Source organism: Sturnira hondurensis, unplaced genomic scaffold (assembly GCF_014824575.4).
Source record: "Sturnira hondurensis isolate 20B ecotype Veracruz unplaced genomic scaffold, ASM1482457v3 Scaffold0006413, whole genome shotgun sequence".
In the NCBI taxonomy this organism is placed as follows: domain Eukaryota; kingdom Metazoa; phylum Chordata; class Mammalia; order Chiroptera; family Phyllostomidae; genus Sturnira; species Sturnira hondurensis.
The window spans coordinates 16,992,872-17,012,558 of record NW_028079044.1 but is presented as its reverse complement, the minus strand read 5'-3'; the positions used below and the strand labels follow the sequence as shown (position 1 = coordinate 17,012,558).

Here is a 19,687-nt window from a genome sequence, read left to right as displayed (position 1 = left end):
AAAGAAATTAAAAACCAATTTCATTTATAATAACATTTAAAAAATAAAATATCTAAGAGGATCTGGCAAGATGGTGGTGGAGTGGGAGAATATATTGTGTACCGCCTTGCAGAACCAGACTGGAAGTGAAATAAAGAAGAACAATCACCCAAATTAAACCAAAGGCTACCTGAAAAAGAGACTTTTAACCAAAGACAGCCAAAAAATAACCCCTAGACTGGAAGGAAGGGCAAGGACACCTTAAATGGGCTGGCCCCGCACACACAGGCGGACCACAGACTGGTCTCCCAAGCAAAGAGAACCACTGCTGAGACTGGCCCACCACATAGCAAAAAGCAGGGAAAGGCCATTAGGATTCCCTCTGCTGGGGACAGACAAAAACCACTGGCAACAAATTCACCATCTTTTTTTTTCCTCAAAGGGGCAACGGACAGGTTTTATATGTTCAGTTACTCACCTCAAACCCCTGTGAATGGAGGTGGCTGGGACTCGTGCGAGGAGCGGCTGGAGAGGGAGGCACTGGGGAGAGACCTGGGAGAGAGGCTACAGGATTCTGGGGGCCGGGATATACTTGGGCTTCACAGCGGTCATCTTTCTCAAGAACAGCTAGCCCCTCGCAGGGGAAAATCAATGACCTCACCCTGTGGGATTCTGCACCCTCACCCTGTGGAGTTCCACTTGCTAGACCCTCTGAAACCCTATTTGCTCCATTCTGTACCTTTCTTGTTCTTTTTTAAGTTTTGCTCTGTCTTGGTGTTTTGTTTTGTTTTCTTCCCTTTCTTCCATCCTATACCTAACCCTTGCTGAAGAGACAGCAACCTAAATAGACTCAGGGGTTGTCAGAGACTGGCTGTAGGGTGCAGCTGACCCACACACTTTCCTGGGAAAGACTGCTGCTTCCCCTCAGGGGAGAGCCACAGAAACACTGTCCCAGTGCCCAGCAGAGTACAGGGAAATAATCCCAGACAGACACAGACTAGTGGCTCAGGGGAGGGGGAACACACCCACCATCTTCCCTGAAGTCTGAAAGGCACCTGCCATGGAAGATCCAAGAATCACAGCCACCTATATCTGTTAGAAGCCCCCACAGAAACAGTCAGGATCGTTCAATTAGTCTAAGATTGACAGCAGGCCAGTGGGCAGAGATAGGCAGAGTTGAATCCTGTCTGACTTGGGACATCTGCTGACACACCCCTGGACCCACTGCTGATAAAGGCCAGTTTTGCAGAGCAGCTTGGCTCACCCTGGGGGCATCCAAGCCCAGAAGAATCAGCCACAAACTGTGGCTCACTTGTAGCTTTGAAACCATTGCCAAGGGCCAGATATGGACAGCACCTGACATTGACCTACCCCAGACTCAAACACTAGAGCTGTATTCCAAGGGAGAAATAAGCAGGCAAGCACTAACCTCTGCTGAGACAAAATCAATTGGTTCTTTTTTCATTATTTTCACTACTTTTTTGTAGGCTTTTTATTATTATTTTATCTATTTTTTCTTGTTTTTATTTTTGGAGCTCTAATTTTTCTTTCATATCTCCTAATTTACTCTTGTCATCAATTACTCCATTGTTCCTTTCTTCCCTTTTATTAATTTTGTTCCTTTTTCTGTGTTCCTTTTTCCTGGTTTGCCTGTTCAATTCATTAGTAGTATTAGTTCTAATAGGTATGGGCAATCCCATATTTGTGTGCAGATAAACTGGAAGGAACAATTGGGCAGTGAGACAGACTGTGCAGCCTAGGGAACCAGGGTAGGAAAATACAGCCTCAAAACCTCTGGCTGGAAAAACCTGGGGTTAAGGTTTTTCAGGGTTAAGGCAGCCTGAAAACCCCCAGTCTCTCAGGAGACTTGAATGGAGAGACCCACTGGGCCCTAGAACATACACAAGCTCACCTATTCAGGAAACAGCACCAGAAGGGCCCAATTTGCTTGTGGGTGGTGGAGGAAGTGACTGAAAGCTGGCTGAGAACCAAGCAAGTGATACAGTTCCTTCTTGGACCCCTCCCCCATACAGTGACATGGGTTGCCCTGCCCTGGTGAATATCTAAGGCTCTTTCCCTCGTAAACTAACAGGTGTTCTGAGACAAAAAATATATGGCCCAAATGAAAGAACAGATCAAAACTCCAAAAACAGAAATAAGTGATGAGGAGATAGCTAGCCTATCAGATGCAGAGTTCAAAACACTGGTAATCAGGATGCTCACAGAAATGGGTGAGTATGGTCTCAAAATAGAGGAAAAAGTGAAGACTATGAAAAGTGAAATAAAGTAAAGCACACAGGGAACCAACAGTGAAGAGAAGGAAATCAGGACTCAAATCAATGATTTGGAACAAAGGGAAGATAAGCATCCAACTGAAATAGAATGAAGAAAAAAGAATTCAAAAAAAGGGGGGAGAGGCTTAGGAACCTCTAGGACAACTTTAAACATTCCAACATCTGAATCATAGGGGTGCCAGAAGGAGAACAGGAATAGAAACAAATTCAAAACTTATTTGAAAAAATAATGAAGGATAACTTCCCCAATCTGGTGAAGGAAATAAGACTTCCAGGAAGTCCACGAAGCTCAGAGCCCAAAAGAAGTTGGACCCAAAGAAGCACATACCAAGGCACATCATAATTACATTAACTAAGATTAAAGATAAGGAGAGACTCTTAAAAGCCGCAAGAAAGAAGGAGACCATTACCTACAAAGGAGTTCCCATAAGACTATCAGTGAATTTCTCAAAAGAAACTTTGCAGGCAAGAAGAGGCTTGAAAGAAGTATTCCAAGTCATGAATGGCAAAGACCTACATCCAAGATGACTCTATCCAGCAAAGCTTTCATTTAGAATGGAAGGGCAGATAAAATACTTCTCAGATAAAGTCAAGTTAAAGGAGTTCATCATCTCTAAGCCCTTATTATATGAAAGGTTAAAGGGACCTACCTAATAAAAAGAAGATGATAAAAAATATGAACAGTAAAATTACAACAAACTTACAACTATCAACAACTGAACCTAAACAAAACAAAATATGAACAAAACAAAGCAAATAACTAGAACAGGAATAGAATCACAAAAATGGAGAGCACGTGAAGGGTTATCAGTGGGGAGGGGGAAGGGAAAAGGTACAGGGAATAAGTAACATAAATGGCAGGTACAAAATAGACAGGGGGAGGTTAAGAACAGTATAGGAAATGCAGAAGACAAAAAACTTGTATTTATGACCCATTTACATAAACTAAGGATAAAAATGCTGGTGTGGGGGCATGCAGGGAAGAGGGAATAAAGGGGAGAAAAAATGGGGACAACTGTAACAGCATAATCAATAAAATATATTTTTTTAAAAAGAAGGAGGATAGTTTAAAGGAGCTTTGGGACAATGTGAAATATAGCAATATTCACATCATAGGGATACCAGAAGGAGAAGAAAGGGAGCCAGGGATAGAAAACCTGTTTGAAGAAATAATGACAGAAAAGTTCTCTAAGTTGGTGAGGGAGAGTGTCACGCAGGTTCAGGAAGCACAGAGAGTACCAATCAAGATGCCCACACCAAGGCACATCACAATTAAAATGGCAAAAATTAAAGACAAAGAGAGAATCTTAAAGATGGCAAAAGAGAAAAAGCTAGTTACCTACAAAGGAGCTCCAATGAAGCTATCAGCCAATTTCTCGACAGAAACACTACAGGCCAGAAACGACTGGCATGAAATATTCCATGTAAGGAAGAGCAAAGACCTGTAACCAAGAATACTCTATCCAGCAAGGCTCTTATTTAAAATGGAAGATGATACAAAGAACTTCCCAGATAGAGAAAGGGTAAAGGAATACATTTCCACCAAACCAGCATTGTAAGAGATACTAAAGGGACTGGTTTAAGAAGAAGAAATGCACATAGAGAGGAATGCAGATACAAAAAGAAAAAATGCCAATGAATAAGTACGTATCAATATTAACCTTAAATGTAAATAGATTGAATGCTTCAATCAACAACAATAAAAAAAGAAATCCTAAAAAAGAAAGGACTTCATTAAAGCATAATAAAAAATGATTTAAAAAATCGTCCTGGAAAAGAAAGACATATGGTAGCTGAATGGATAAGAAAACACAACCCACAAATATACTGACTACAGGAGACCCACCTCACGACAAAAGATTTACACAGGATGAAAGTGAAGGGATGGAAAAAAATATTCTTTGCAAGCAGACATGAAAAAAAAGCTGGGGTATCAATACTTAGATCAGACAAAATAGACTTCAAAACTAAGGCCATAATAAGAGACAAAACAGGTCACTAGATAATATTTAAGGGAGCAGTTCAACAAGAGGATTTAACCCTTGTGAACATAAATGCGCCCAACATACAGGGGCACCTGGATATATAAGGAAAATACTGGAGGACATTAAGAAGGAGATCGACAGCAATATAGTCATTGTAGGGGTTTTAACACTCCACTGTCAACAATGGACAGATCTTCCAGACAAAAAATCAACAACGATATAGTGGCATTAAATGACACACCAGAGCAAATGGACTTAATTGATATTTACAGAACATTTCACCCCAAAGAAGCAAAATGTACATTCTTCTCAAATGCACATGGATCATTTTCAAAGAGAGGCCACATGGTAGGACACAGAACAAACCTTAACAAGTTAAAGAAAGCTGAAATTATATCAAGCATCTTCTCAGACCACAATAGCTTGAAACTAGGAACCAACCTCAAGAAAAAAAGTCAAGAATATTCAAACACTTGAAGGCTGAATAACATGTTATTAAATAATGAACGAATTAACAATGAGATCAAGGAAGAAATCAAAAAGTACCTGCAAACAATAGAAAATGAACTCACAACAGCTCAAAACCTATGAGATACAGTGAAGACTTCCTTGAGAGGGAAGTTCATAGCAATACAGGCCTCCCTAAAGAAGAGAAAAATCTCAAAAAACAAAACAAAACAAAACAAAAAAACAACCTAACCCTACATCTAAAAGGACTAAAGGAACAACAGCAAACAAAGCCCAGAGTAAAAGGAAGGAAATAACCCAGATCAGAACAGGATTAAATAACATAGAGACTAAAAAAACAATTCAAAGGATCAATAAATCCAGGAGCTGGTTCTTTGAAAAGATAAATGGAATTGACAAACCCTTAACTAGATTCATCAAGAAAAAAACAAAGAAGACCCAAATAAATAAAATCAGAAACGAAAGAGGAGAAGTAACAACTGACACCACAGAAATATAAAAGATTGTATGAAATTACTATGAGCAACTACACAAGGTCTGTCCAGAAGTATCTGGCCAAATAATATGAAAAATAGAAACATTTACTGAAGAAGATACAAGATACAAGAAACATTGTATATAGGAAAATGATGCCTCAATCTCTTTCAAAGTAGGCACCTTGGGACCTCATACAGTTCTCCCAGCATCTCTTTTACTGTTCAAAACACCCTGCAAAATCCTTTGTCGGAATCACCATCAGCTACCTCATCATATTTTCCTGAATCTCATCAGTGGTCTGAAGTCACCTTTTTAAAGGTGAGTTCATTTTAGGAACAGCCAGAAGTCACAGGGTGGAAAATATGGGCTGCATGGGGCCCAAGTGACCTGGGTGACTTGACGTTTTGCCAAAAACTCTGCATGAGACAGGATGCACGAGTGGGGTGCATCACTGTGATGAAGCTATCCATATCTGTGGCTGTTTTTGCCATATTATATCCCTCAACTGATGAAGAACATCGAGGTAGTACTCCTTATTAACTGTTTGGCCTGGAGGGACATACTTATGATGGACAACACCTTCACAATCAAAAAGCACAGTTAACATGGTCTTGATCTTGCTGTGATTTTGCCATGTGTTCTTTGGGCATGGAGAACCTTTGCACAGCTGGGCCTTTGTTTCTGGATCACAGCTGTAGACCCACAATTCATCTCAGGTTATAACCTTCTTGAGGAAATCTGGTTTATTGGTAGTGGTTTGAATCAAGTCATTAGCAACTGCAGCTCAATGTTCTTCTGCTCTGGTAGCAGAAGCTGTGGAACGAGTTCTGCCATGACATGATGATGTGTTTCATGCCAAGATCCTGGGTCAAAATCTTGGACACAGTAGTTTATGGAATCCCCAGATCAACTTCTAGTTCTCTCATTGTCTGTTGTCTGTCTTTGTTGATTGCAGCCTGTACACATTCAACATTCTCAGTTGTTCTGCTTGTTGCAGGCCTTCCAGAACATGGATCACTTTCTATAGACTTTTGACCATCTTTGAAGCATTTGTGACACACTTTTCTTTGTGCTGCACTCATTGCATCATACCCAGAAAGCCTTCTGAATCATCTGAATAGTTTCCATGGAGCAATGTTCAAGCTTACCAAAAAATGTGATACAGATTCACTGTTCTACTCACTCAGTCGTTTTGAATGTGATGGCCACACAGTACACATGTTCACTTAACAGTGTCTGCTGCCCCCGATGACTAGTACAGAGAGGTCTTCATTGTACATGCATGCGCATCCCAGTCCACTCTCTTTGGTTGTTGGGTTACACTGACATGGCACCGTTTTTGTTATATAACAATCGCTGGACTTCTTCTGTACAGACCTCATACACCAAGAATTTGGACAACCGGAATGAAATGGATAAATGTCAAGGAACATACAATCCTCCAAAACTGAATCAGGAAGAAGCAGAAAACCTGAATAGACTAATAACCACTAGCGAAATTGAAGCAGTATTCAAAACACTCCCAGCACACAAAAGCCCTGGACCAGATGGCTTCACAGGCAAATTTTACCCAACATTCAAAGAATTTTAACACCTATCTTTCTCAAACTATTTCAAAATGTTCAAGAAGCGGAAAGAATCCCAAATTCTTTTCCCCAGGCTAGTATTATCCTAATTCCTAAATCAGGTAAAGACACACACACAAAAGAAAACTATAGGCCAATATCTCTGATGAACATAGATGCTTAAATTCCCAGTGAATCAGATTCAGCAATACATTAAAAAGTGGAGTACACCATGATACACCATGATCAAGTGGGATTTATTCTAGAGATGTAATGATTGTACAATATTCACAAATCATATAAATGTGACACATCACATAAACAAAATGAAAGACAAAATCACATGATTATATCAACTGATGCAGCATCTGATAAAATGCTTTGAAAAAGCATTTGATAAAATCCAGCACCCATTTATGATACAAAACACTCAGCAAAGTGGGAATAGAGGGAACATACCTCAACATAATAAAGGCCATATACAAGAAACCTACAGTGAACATCAAACTCAATGGTCAAAAGCTACAAGTGTTTCCTTTAAGATCAGGAATAAGACAAGAGTGTCCACCTTCACCACTCTTATTGAATGTAGTACTGGAAGTCCTAGCCACAGCAATCAGACAAGAAGAAATAAAAGGCATCCAATTGGAAAAGAGAAAGTAAAAATGTCATTGTTTGCAGATGACCTGATAGCATACATAGAAAACTCCTCAGGCTCCACCACAAAACTACTTGACCTAATAAGTGAACTCAGTAGTGGGATAAAAAGTCAATATTCAGAAATCAATGGCATTTTTGTACACTAACAATGAACTAGCAGAACAAGACACTAAGAGAGAAATCCCATTTTTATAGCATGGCAAAAAAAAAAAAATGCCTAAGAATAGATTTAACCAAGGAAGTAAAGGACCTGTACTTGGAAACTATAAAACGCTGAAGAAAGAAATTGAGAGAGATACAAATAAATGGAAGCACATACCATGTTCACAGATTGGTAAAATTAACATCATTANAACTCCTCAGGCTCCACCACAAAACTACTTGACCTAATAAGTGAATTCAGTAGTGGGATAAAAAGTCAATATTCAGAAATCAATGGCATTTTTGTACACTAACAATGAACTAGCAGAACAAGACACTAAGAGAGAAATCCCATTTTTATAGCAATGGCAAAAAAAAAAAATGCCTAAGAATAGATTTAACCAAGGAAGTAAAGGACCTGTACTTGGAAACTATAAAACGCTGAAGAAAGAAATTGAGGGAGATACAAATAAATGGAAGCACATACCATGTTCACAGATTGGTAAAATTAACATCATTAAAAAGTCCATACTATCCAATGCAGTCTATAGATTCAATGCAATTCCTAAATACCAATGGTATATTTCACAGATCTAGAGCAAATACTCCAAAAATCTGTATGGAGCCAAAAAAAGACCCTGAATAACCTCAGCAATCTTTAGAAAGAATAAGAAAGTTTGGGGGATCACAATACCTGATATCAAACTATACTACAAGGCTACTATAATCAAAAACAGTCTGCCCTGGCTGGTGTAGCTCAGTGGATTGAGCGCGAACCTGCGAACCAAAGGATCAGGGTTCCATTCCCAGTCAGGGCACATGCCTGGGTTGCAGGTCAGTTCCCAGTGGGGGACCCATGAGAGGCAACCATACATTGATATTACTCTTCTTCTCTCCTTCCCTTCCCTTCTAAAGATAAATAAATAAAATCTTTAAGAAAAACAGCCTGGTACCGGCGTAAGAACAGACCCATATATCAATGGAACAGAATAGAGAGGCCAGAAATAAACCCATGTCTTTATGGTCAATCAATATTTGATAAAGGGTACATGAGCCTACAGTGGAGTAAAGACAGTCTCTTCAATATATGGGGTTGGGAGAATTGGACCGGCACATGCCAAAAAAAAAAAAAAAAACAGTAAAAAACACTAGACCACCAACTTACACCGTATACCAGAATAAACTCAAGATGGATAAAGGACTTAAATATGAGTTATGATACCGTAAAAATTCTAGTGAAAATCACAGGCAGTAAAATTTCAGATATCTCACATAGCAATATTTTTGCCAATATATATCCTAGGGCAAGAGAAGTAAAGGGAAAAAACAAATTAATGGACTACATCAAATTAAAAGGCTTCTGTGTGACTAAAGAAACCAGCATCAAAATGGAAAGGGAACTTACTGTATGGGATAACACATTTGCCATAAATACAGCAGACAAGGGTTTAATCTCCTAAATATATAAAGAACTCATACAATTCAACAGCAGGAAGACAACAATCCAATTAAAAATAGGCAAACAACCTGAATACACATTTCTCCAAGGAGGACATACAGAGGACCCATAGATATATGAAAAGATGCTCAATATCACTAACCATCAGAGAGATGCAAATTAAAACCGCAATGAGATATCACCTCACAGCTGCCAAAATGGCTATCATTAATGAATCAACAAACATCAAGTTCTGGAGAGGATGTGGAAAAAAGGGAACCCTACTGCACTGTTGGTGGGAACTCAGACTGGTGCAGCCACTGTGGAAAACAGTATGGAGTTTCCTCAAAAAAAAAAAAATGGAAGTGCCTTTTGACCCAGGATTTCCACTGCTGGGAATGTACCCAAAGAATTCCGAAACACCAATTCAAAAGAATTTATGCACCCCTATGTTCACAGCAGCGCTATTTATAATAGCCAAGTGCTGGAAACAGTCTAAATGCCCAGCAGGAGATGAGCGGATAAAAAAAAATGTGGTACATTTATACAATGGAATACTATGTAGCAGGAAGAAAGAAAGAATTCCTGCCTTTTGCAATAGCATGGATGGAACTGGAGACTACTATGCTAAGTGAAATGAGTCAGTCAGTAAAAAAAAAAAATCATAAATCACACTTATAAGAGGAATCTGATGGACAAAATACACTAGTGAGCAAAATAGAACCAGAGGCATGAAATCTTGGACTAGACAGAGAGCTATAAGAAGAGAGCGGGGAGGTGGGAACTGATTGAAAGAAGGTGAAGGGATTAGTCAAAGAACATACACGAAGGATCAGTGGACATGGACAAGGGTGCGGGGGTTGACTAGCACCCTAGGGTGTGGGGGTTGGAAGTTGGGGGAGGGCTGGGTGAAGGATTGGAGGAGGAAATGGGGGAAAATGGGACAACTGTAATAGTATAAACAATAAAACATTAAAAATATATAATATTTACAAATAAACTTAAAGAGATGAAAGACTTGTACACTGGTTTAATTTCTATTAAAGACACAAATAAATATAAAGACACCCCATGGTTATTTGATAGAAGTTTTAATATTGTTAAGATGTCAACATTATCCAAAGAAATCTACAGATATAATTCATTCCCTATCAAAATCCCAATGGCATATTTTGGAGAAATTCATATGGAATCTCAAGGGACTCTGAACAGCCAAAACAATCTCAAAAAGGAAGAACAAAGTTGGAGACCCCATATTGCTGACTTCAAAATTTATTACAAAACTACAATTATCAAAACAGTCATAGTACACATAAAGACAGGATTATAGACAAATGAAACAGAACAGAGTCCAGAAATAAACCCTCATAAACATGGTTAAATGATTTTCAACAATGGTGTCAAGACCATTCAATGGGGGAAATATAAGTTTTTCAACAAATGATGTTGGGAAAACTAGGCATTCACATGCAAAATAATAAAGGCAGAGCCCTTCTAACTATATACAAAATTAACAAGGATCAAAAGCCTAAACTTAAGACCTAAAATATAAAACTCTTAGAAGAAAACAGGGGAGGGGAGCTTTACAACACTGGATTTGGCAAAGATTTCTTGCCAAATATAAAGACAATAAAAGTAAAAATAGATAAATTTGACAACAGAATTAAAATTTTCTGTGCATCTAAGGACAGAAATTAACAGGGTAAAAGGCAATCTTCAAAATCAGGAGAAAATATTTGCAAGCCATGCATCTAATAATGGCTAGTATTTAGAATATATAAAGAAATCCTCCAACTCCATGACCAAAAAAATAAATAACTAAATTTAAGAATGGAAATAGAACTTAAAAAGACATTTCTCCAAAGGAACTATACCATGGCCAACCACCATGTGAAAAAACCCTCATATGACTAATTACTACAGAAATGCAAATTAAACACAATAATATATTATACCTCACAGCAATAAGGATAGATGGCTACTACTAAAAAACAAACAAACAAGCAAACAGAAAATGACAAGTGTTGATAAGGATGTGGAGAAATTGGAAACTTTGTACATGTCAGAAATGTAAAATGGTACAGTTGCTTTGGAAAACAGTATGGTGGCTCCTCAAAATATTAAAAATATAAATACCATATTATCCAGCAATTCTATTTCTACATAAACATCCAAAAGAATTGAAAGCAAAATCTCAAAGCGTCATTTGCACACTCATGTTCATAGCAGCATTATTCTCAATGGCCAAGAGACTGAAGAAACCTGAGTGTCCACTAACATAAATTCGTAAACAAAGTGTGATCTATGCATACAGAGAAATATTATGGAGCTTTAAAATATTATGGAGCTCTAAAAAGGCAGGAAATTCTGATACATGCTACAACATGGATAAACCTTAAGGGCATTATTTTAAGTGAAATAAGCCAGTCACAAAATGACAAATGCCGTGTGATTGTAAGTCTATGATGTATCTAGAGTAGTCAAATTTTACTTGCTTTAACGCTCAAACACTTCTGTGCTATTTTCATTCACACACACACACATATTCCTCAACCGAGGACATGCTTATTGATTCTAGAGAAAGGAGAAGGGAGGGAGAGAGGGGGAATATCGATGTGAGAGAGAAACATCAATCAGTTGCCTCTCATACACCACAAGAGGGGACCGAACCCACAACCTAGGCATGTGCCTTGATGGAGAATCTAACCCGTGACCTTCCAGTCCACAGGATGATGCTCCAACCACGTCACACTGGCCGGAGCAGATTATCATGTACTTTAACTTCACATACATTTTATACAACACAAAAATTATGATTGCTTTAAACAGTCAATATTCACTTATATTGATTTCATATTTTCCATCCTGAATGTCCACGCTTCCACACGGGGATCCTCCTGCTTGGCAAACAATGAACTGCAGTTTTGTTGCCTAAGTCCCATGAGTGTGCAAAAACTCTGGTTGGCCTCTCAGCCCTCACCCTGAGACATCAAAAAAATGGGCAACTGTCCCAGGGGAAGAGGGGCCTCAAAGTCCTGGCTGCCTCTGATGTTGGCAAACGTGAATGTTCAGCTTTCCTAGTGGTTCTCAGTGGGTGGTTTGGTCTTCAACAAGATACTGTACTGTTAGCAGAGTGAAAACTTATGGTATACACCATTAACTCCTAGATAGTTTATATGCCCCTATATAGACAAAAGCTACAAATTTAAATTAAGGTATAGATTTCTTACATGCTAGTAAGAGACACTTCAACTTCTGCCCAAATTTTAAGACCAATATAGCTTATTAACAAAACTATATGTTACCTAGCCAAATAACTAAATGACCCCAAGAGTAAAAATTTCAAAAGATACTTGTTTTGGAAGCAACAGTTGCTATTTTGTTGTTATTTTGTGTCACAAAGGGTTGAAATAAGATGTGACTGCTTCAGGCATGTCGAATTTGAAGTGGATATAGTGGAGCACATGTGGATCTACAGTTCAGTGCACATCTGTGCTGGAGATGTAGATTGGGGAGGCAATAACACGATATTAAAGGATTACAAAAGACCACCCTTAAGGAATAATTTTCTATGAAGAGAGGTAGAACATGTAAGTAAATAATTAGAAATCAATAATTAGATGTTAAATATTAAACCTAATGCCAAATATTTGCAATTGTATGAGGGAAAAGGTTGCATGGAATAGAGGCTGAGCAACTTGGGAAAGCATGGCCATGTCAGAAAAGAAGGGGGTTGAAAGTAAGCAAGATCTTTAAGCAGGAGAGGAGCAAGAAAAGGAACGGTGAGGCCCAAGACCGTCACACAGTACGGTGCATCCAAGGGATCGATGGGGAGTCATCTGAACTATCCTGAGGAACCCGGACTTCACCTGCTAAAAGATTCTGTGTAAGAAAGTCAATACTGTCAGATTTTTCTCTCTCTTCTCTTCCTTTTTATATTTATTTTTACTTTCTTAGCCAGATCACTCAGGCAACAAAGAGGAGTGTGAATCTGAAGGAAAGTGCGGACTTAGCAGGCTACTCACTTGGCCCAGAGAGACTATGGCATGAAATAAAGCAGTGGCATTGAGGCCAGAGGAGAGACGCATTCAAATGAGTGTGATGCACATATACGACAAGAACTCAGTATATACTATTTTCTCCCCATGATCACAGATACATATATTTTGTTTTCAAGATTTCAGTGGTAATATTTCTTAAGTAGTAATCATGCATATAAAAATTACTGAAATATTAAAATAACTATCCATAAACTATGATTGATTCAAACTAGCATGTATCATAATCAAATATAAATGAATTTATCAGGATCTTGATAAAGCATTCAATCACCTTTAACAAAGACAAATTCTGGTGTTGAATGCTGTTTATATTGAACCGTGTCCCCTCCACAGCCCCAAGTTCATGTGTTGGAGCCCTAGCACCCAGTATGACTACACTTGGAGACAAAGCCTTTAAGAGATAATTTGAATTAAATAAGGTCATGGGGCAGGACCTATCATGACTGGTCCTTATAAGATGAGGAAGAGACTCGAGATATGTGCACGTACAGATTCAAGGCCATGTAAGGTCACAATGAAAAGAAGACAATCTTCAAGCCAAGGAGAAAGGGCTGGGGAAAAATTAAACCTGACAACACTGTGATCTTGGACTTCCAGTCTCCAGAATCATGAAATAATAAATTTCTGTTGTTTAAGCCACCTGGTGGCATTTTGTTATGGCAGGCCTAGTGAACTAATACAAATACCAAACCTTCTAAACTGGTAGGAGGTTTATATACTTCTACATGTTTACGAATTATGTTCTACGTGTGGAATTAAGGCCATTTTAAAATGGACAAAATGGTGAATAAATGTACAAATTCTAACTGTTGAAATGGGAAAAATATTGTTATTCAAGTGCTGAAATGGCAAGGCATTTAAAGAGAGATAATGTGAATGTGAAGTTAATAGAATATGTGACACAGATACACTCTTGCATGGAAGACAACAAACTCTACTGGAACGTATGGTAAAAGAGTTGGCTTCACAAGTTGGAATGGTGAGGAAATACTTCTGAAATAAGACCGCATATTTACAAACATTGTAGTATAAACATTCTAGATGAAACTATAGCCTAAAACTAAGGGAAAAGAATTTGAATTTACAAAATATGAAATTAGAAAATATACCACAATGTAATAAAATGAAGTAAGTATAGAAGTAACCAATGGAGCCAGGAAATATATATTCAGTTGTTTTAAAATGCATCATGGTGATTCAAAAGTACCATTAGAGAAATATAGGGGAAAGTGCCTAAGTATAATAAGGTACCTAAACACAACCTAAAATTCTATTGATAGTTCTAACTCTAAAATTCTAATGTATGTGGCAGCTGTTTATGAAGCTATTATAATAGCTTTCTAATATTTAAATACACTAAAATAAGCAGGTATTTGGGTCTGAGTGGTTCAATTTTTAAGTCTGGATTCCCCAGCTCAGATCCTTGCATTAATCAGCATGTGAAACATTTAATACTTAAAAACTTCTCGTAGAATTTGCAGGAATGCATACTGAGAAAGTAGCAAGTAGACACATGAAAAAGCTCCTAACCTTTAGTCCAATGTATTTGTTAGGCTTTTAATACACGATAACATATACCTACATAGCTACATGCCGTTGAAATAATGGAATTATGTTACTGATGCTTTCATTTTACCTGTAGCAGTTTGCCCCATACATGCAGGATGTCCTCTTGACCTTGTTTTCTTCAGAACCTTGAGGAACTGAATCAGTTGCCTTTGCATGCAGAGTCTCGGGGTCGGCAGGGCCAGAGCTGCGCTCAGGATGAGATCCTCGGGACTCCCCAGGGCAGGACGGACCTTGGGCACCCGAACTGCTCTCCGAACGGCTCACTGCTTCTTCTCTACTTAGTGTTCTTTTCGTGATGATTTTATGTCCAGGAACTTTACCAGGTTCCTCCACTGGGATTTTGTTTCTCTGTGGAGAAGTCTTCATGTTATTCATATCTGTGTTACTTAATGTGATTGCAGAAAGTGATTGTGGCATTTGCTATAAGACAAATCAGAAAAAAATAAATAAAATGTTTCAAAAGCAATATGTAAATTTAAGAATAAAAGCATGAAGCTACAAGATTCATGCAATACATATTTTCTAAAACTTCAAGATTTACTTTAAAGTTATTAAAAATACCACTTTCTATGTCTCTAGTTGCATAACTTTAGAATAATACAATTATTAGAAAAAGACTTTTTGGTTGTATCAAACCTTTATAATCATGTCCAACATTCAGTGAAGAATAACCAAAAATGCAAATGAAATATAGGCAAATACAACATTTGCTTTCATTTGAATATAATCTCTCTCAAAAAGCCTACTAATCTCTTAAATTTTCTGTTCAACAATGTGTCATACACTTAACATGCACTGTTCTTATCATTTCTCTTAAGTTACCATAATACTTTATTTCTACCATCTAAATATAATCATGTTTTTTCTATAGCTGATTGATAAATTGCTCTTCTTTCACAGAAAAATTTACATGAAGCTATGTTATGACTAACTCAGAAAGTAAACATGATTCCTTTGACATGGTCTGAGTAACAGTTTCAGTTTAACCAATCAGAGGTGTCTTGAACCAAGTTAGCATTCTCAATGGCACTATAGAACCTTTTCAATTTGTACTTACTGCCAACACAAAAAGTAAACCTAGCCTTGTCCTATTAAAAATGACTCTTACTTACTCATACTTCCTATGGAGTGAAAACACTACTCAGATCCACCCCAGTCCTCCTGGGAACCACTTCTAGAAAGTAATCACCACAGACCAGATACTCGTGAATGCTCACCCCCATGTATAACTAAGAACGCCTGTACACCAGCTACTGTCTGGAAAAGGCTGGTTTTGATATTACCTAACACCTAACAGCTACCATTTCTTGAGAAGATATTATTAACATGACCTCTTTTAGACTAGTTACTTGTGTTTTAATGTTTTTCTTTTTTTAAAAGAAACAGAGCATATAACTTTAATATAGTATAGTATACACTTTACTATATAAAGTTATACTATAACTTTATATAACATAATATATACTATATCAATGGACTAAATACCTTATAAATGGAATCTAAGTCTTATCATGTTTCTTGTATAGTAACAAATAACTTGTAAGAAAAGCAATCATTTGGATACCTCTTGGAGCTGACCCTCAGCTGCTGATATTTATACCACGTTCCCTAAAACATAGATTCTTTCCTCCCAAGCTGCTCAACCACAGCCCATCACGTCTCCTTCTGCTGTAGGACCAACTGACACCCGCCAGAGGCTGGAAACCTGAGGTGGGGGTGATCCTGGCCCACCTCCCCACGTAGCAATCTCCCAGTGGGTCAACCCTCACAAGTTTTTTGTTGTTGTTTTTGCATATTCAGGTACTAATGAGGTAGGTATGTCGCAAATCCAATAGCCAAGCAGATGTTCCATTAATTGCCACTCTCTCCTCCCTGACGGCACCTCTAAACTCTACAAGTAATTCTCTGAGAGCACCCCTCTTCTCCTGATCTTAGATCAAGGGAGAAAAATACTTCTCCCCACAAACACAGCACTTCCCCAAGTCTTAAACCCTTCTTGTCCCTCAATTCTCTCTGTGCGCAGCCTGCAGGGGCCCAGTGAACACTTACATCTCTCAACAAGCCAGGGAAGGGTCTGGCTCGGCCTGCTGAGGGCTCCTTTCAAACATGAAATGCTTATGTCCGCAGTTTAGGGCCTCAGGAACAGTTTGGGGGCAATACGAGAAGAAATCCCACTCAACATCCTCCACACTTATTATAGAAAAAAAAGTAAAAAAGGACACAGAGAAGTAGCTGAATAAATTAGAATGCATGCAGAGGGAAAGGAAGGAAGGAAGGACAGAAGGAAGAATCTATACTTAAATAAGGATAATATATGTAGTACCATGATTCCATTTAACTCTTTTTTAAAAAAAATTCCCTATAAAGCTATGTAGGTACTTACTTGTATAAATTCAAATGAGAAGGTTTAAGATACAAATCAAGACATTCACTTTTTATTCCACATGCTTCTGAATATTCTGTTTTTCACAACAAGAAGGTATTATTTTGCTTTTTAAAAATGAAAAACAAACCAAAGAAAATGAAATGAAATATAAGACATCAAATGTCTGGCATCATACTTCAACTCTCTCTACTTCCATGAAATAAGGATTTGTTTTTTAAAATAATATTTTCACAAGAATATGTTTAACATGATAATTTATTCCAAAAGAGGAAAATTATAAATTCACAGATATTAATGCTATGGGTCAGGGGCTTCTCAAATATACTCCTTTAAGAGCCACCAAAGCTAGAATTCATAATGTTCTTTCTGGAACTCCATGAAATATTGATACTCAGTAGACCCTTGGCATTCAAGAATTTAACAATCATGGTTTCAATTATTTATAAATGATCCCCCAAATCCATTACATGCAGTAATTTGTAAGTTTGCTGAGACATAAATTTGTGCCGGGCCAACTACAAAGCTCGTGAGTCAGAGCGAGTGAGGGCACAGGAGAAACAGAAGGTACTCTGCACTGGAAGAAGTAGGGGAGAGGCAGAGCGCTCCATACTTCATAAGCACTCACTTTTCTTACTTCTTAGATTAGATGAGAACATGAAGAAGGCAGGCTAGAGATTCATTATCCAGAGGCCAGACCCCTACACTGTAAAATACGTGCCAGAGACCTCAGGGACTGAGGGGCATGGAGCTTATGAAAGGAGACCTTGGTGCTTGAGGGGTTGGAATGTGTTACTAAGGCTATTAAAATAGTCCGTTAACTTGCCCCTCCATCTTTTTACCCTCTGAAGTTTTTACGTACTACAAAAGACAGGATAAAAACCTTCCCTCTGATGCAAGTTCAGTGAGGTAATTCATTGTTGTTTCCAAGATGCCCTTGGCAAGAATGTCCGTACTAATAATAAGTTGTCCCACATCAATTCCATTAGCACCCACATGCTAGAGACTAAACAATCCTAAACTCTAGCCCCAACTTCACTCTTGAGCTTCAAACTCATATATTTATTCAACCACTAGCTCAATATTTCTTCTCCAATATGTAATGCACCTCAAACTCAAAATGTCAAAATTGAAATGCTCTCTTTCTAGTCAGAACAACAGTTGTGGCCAACAGAATTTACCCATTTATTCTAGCCAATGAATTTGTCCATTTGTTCTAGCCAGAACCTTGGAAGCCTACCTTTCCTCCTCCTCTCCTTCACTTTCTTCAGATCCGAGCAACAAGTCCTGCACTTCTGTTTCCAAAATATTTCTCTAATCCAATGCCTTAGCATCATCCTTAACATTACTGCCCTGGGTTCCACTCTTTATTTCTTGACTGCGTTGATACCCTGATCTCCTCCCTCTTCCCACCCCTGCTTTTTGAAGATTTTATTTATTTTTAGAGAGAGGGGAAGGGAGGGAGAAAGAGGGAGAGACAGATCAATGTGTGGTTGACTCTTCCGTGCTCCCTACTGGGGTCCTAGTCTGCAACCCAGGCACGTGCCCTGACTAGGAACTGAACCAGTGACCCTTTACTTTACAGTCTGGTGCTCAATCCACTGAGCCACACCAGCCAGGCCTTCCCAGCTACCCCCACTCCCCCCGCCGTCTTTTATATTGTTTTCTTCCAATCTCTCCTCTGCACAGCTGCCAGGATTATCCCTGTGGCTGAAAACATCTCAAAGTCCTCCCTCTATGAACTATCCCCAGTGCTGGCTTCACCCTCATCTCACACTGCCCCCTGACTTTGCACTAAGAATTCTAAAAACAATTCCCAGCATACTATTTGCAAACCCCCTGCTCTTATACCTGCTGCCCCATCTTCCTGGGATGGACTCTTCTGAACCCAGGTCACGCCTACTGCTCTTCCGTTAAGATTCAGCTCACTGCTTTCTTTCAGGAACCCTCCCCGAGGAACCCTGAAGCTGGGGCAGGCAACCCTCCTCAAAGCCCCCACAAAAACCATGTGTGAACACTTTATTTTATGACTTGAATCATGTCTCCCACGAGACTATGAGCTCCTTACAAACTCTGCCTTACACATCTTTTAATCCCAGATTCTAGCACACTATCTTGCATGTAATAGAAAGACTCTTATACAAATGATAATTAGAATATTCTTTGAAGTAAGTCAGACTGTGAATTTCAGCTTTGCCATCTCTTAACCTTTAACCTTGAACAAGTTGATTTAAACTCAGAATCTCAGGTCTCTTATTCTATAAACTAGATATATAATCAACCTACTTTCCAGGATTGTCTAAAAATTAAATAAAATAAGTATATCTTAGTGCTGGGTCTAGCCTAGAATGGTTGTGAATATTTTGTTTGTTTTATTTGTTGTTGTTAAGAACATAATTGATGACACTATGTTATTACTATTAATTATGCTTACTGAGTGCATGAATGAGGGATAAGTAAAAAGGTGTTTCTATGGGACTCATCAGAGCTATGCTATAAATGGTACAACCCCAAGTAGCCAATCAGGAGCAAAGGGTATAAGATTCCTGGATGCAGTAAACCAATACTGTGGGAACTGTAGGGGATACAGCCTTCCTTAAGAAAGAGCACAAATAAGTGTTATAATCTTCATCCCCCCTGCTATTTCCATGAAGAAAAATGAGTTAA

At 38.4% G+C, this 19,687-nt stretch overlaps 1 protein-coding gene across 2 annotated transcripts in view; it reads right to left on the bottom strand.

The window, feature by feature from the left end:
* Positions 1-19,687, bottom strand: part of APLF (aprataxin and PNKP like factor) — a 97,737-nt gene that overhangs the window by 28,206 nt on the left and 49,844 nt on the right. For both annotated transcript variants that reach the window (XM_037048082.1, XM_037048083.1), the window contains exon 7: positions 14,705-15,057. In XM_037048082.1, coding sequence (XP_036903977.1) covers positions 14,705-15,057 — 353 coding nt within the window. The remainder of the gene's footprint in view (positions 1-14,704; positions 15,058-19,687) is intronic.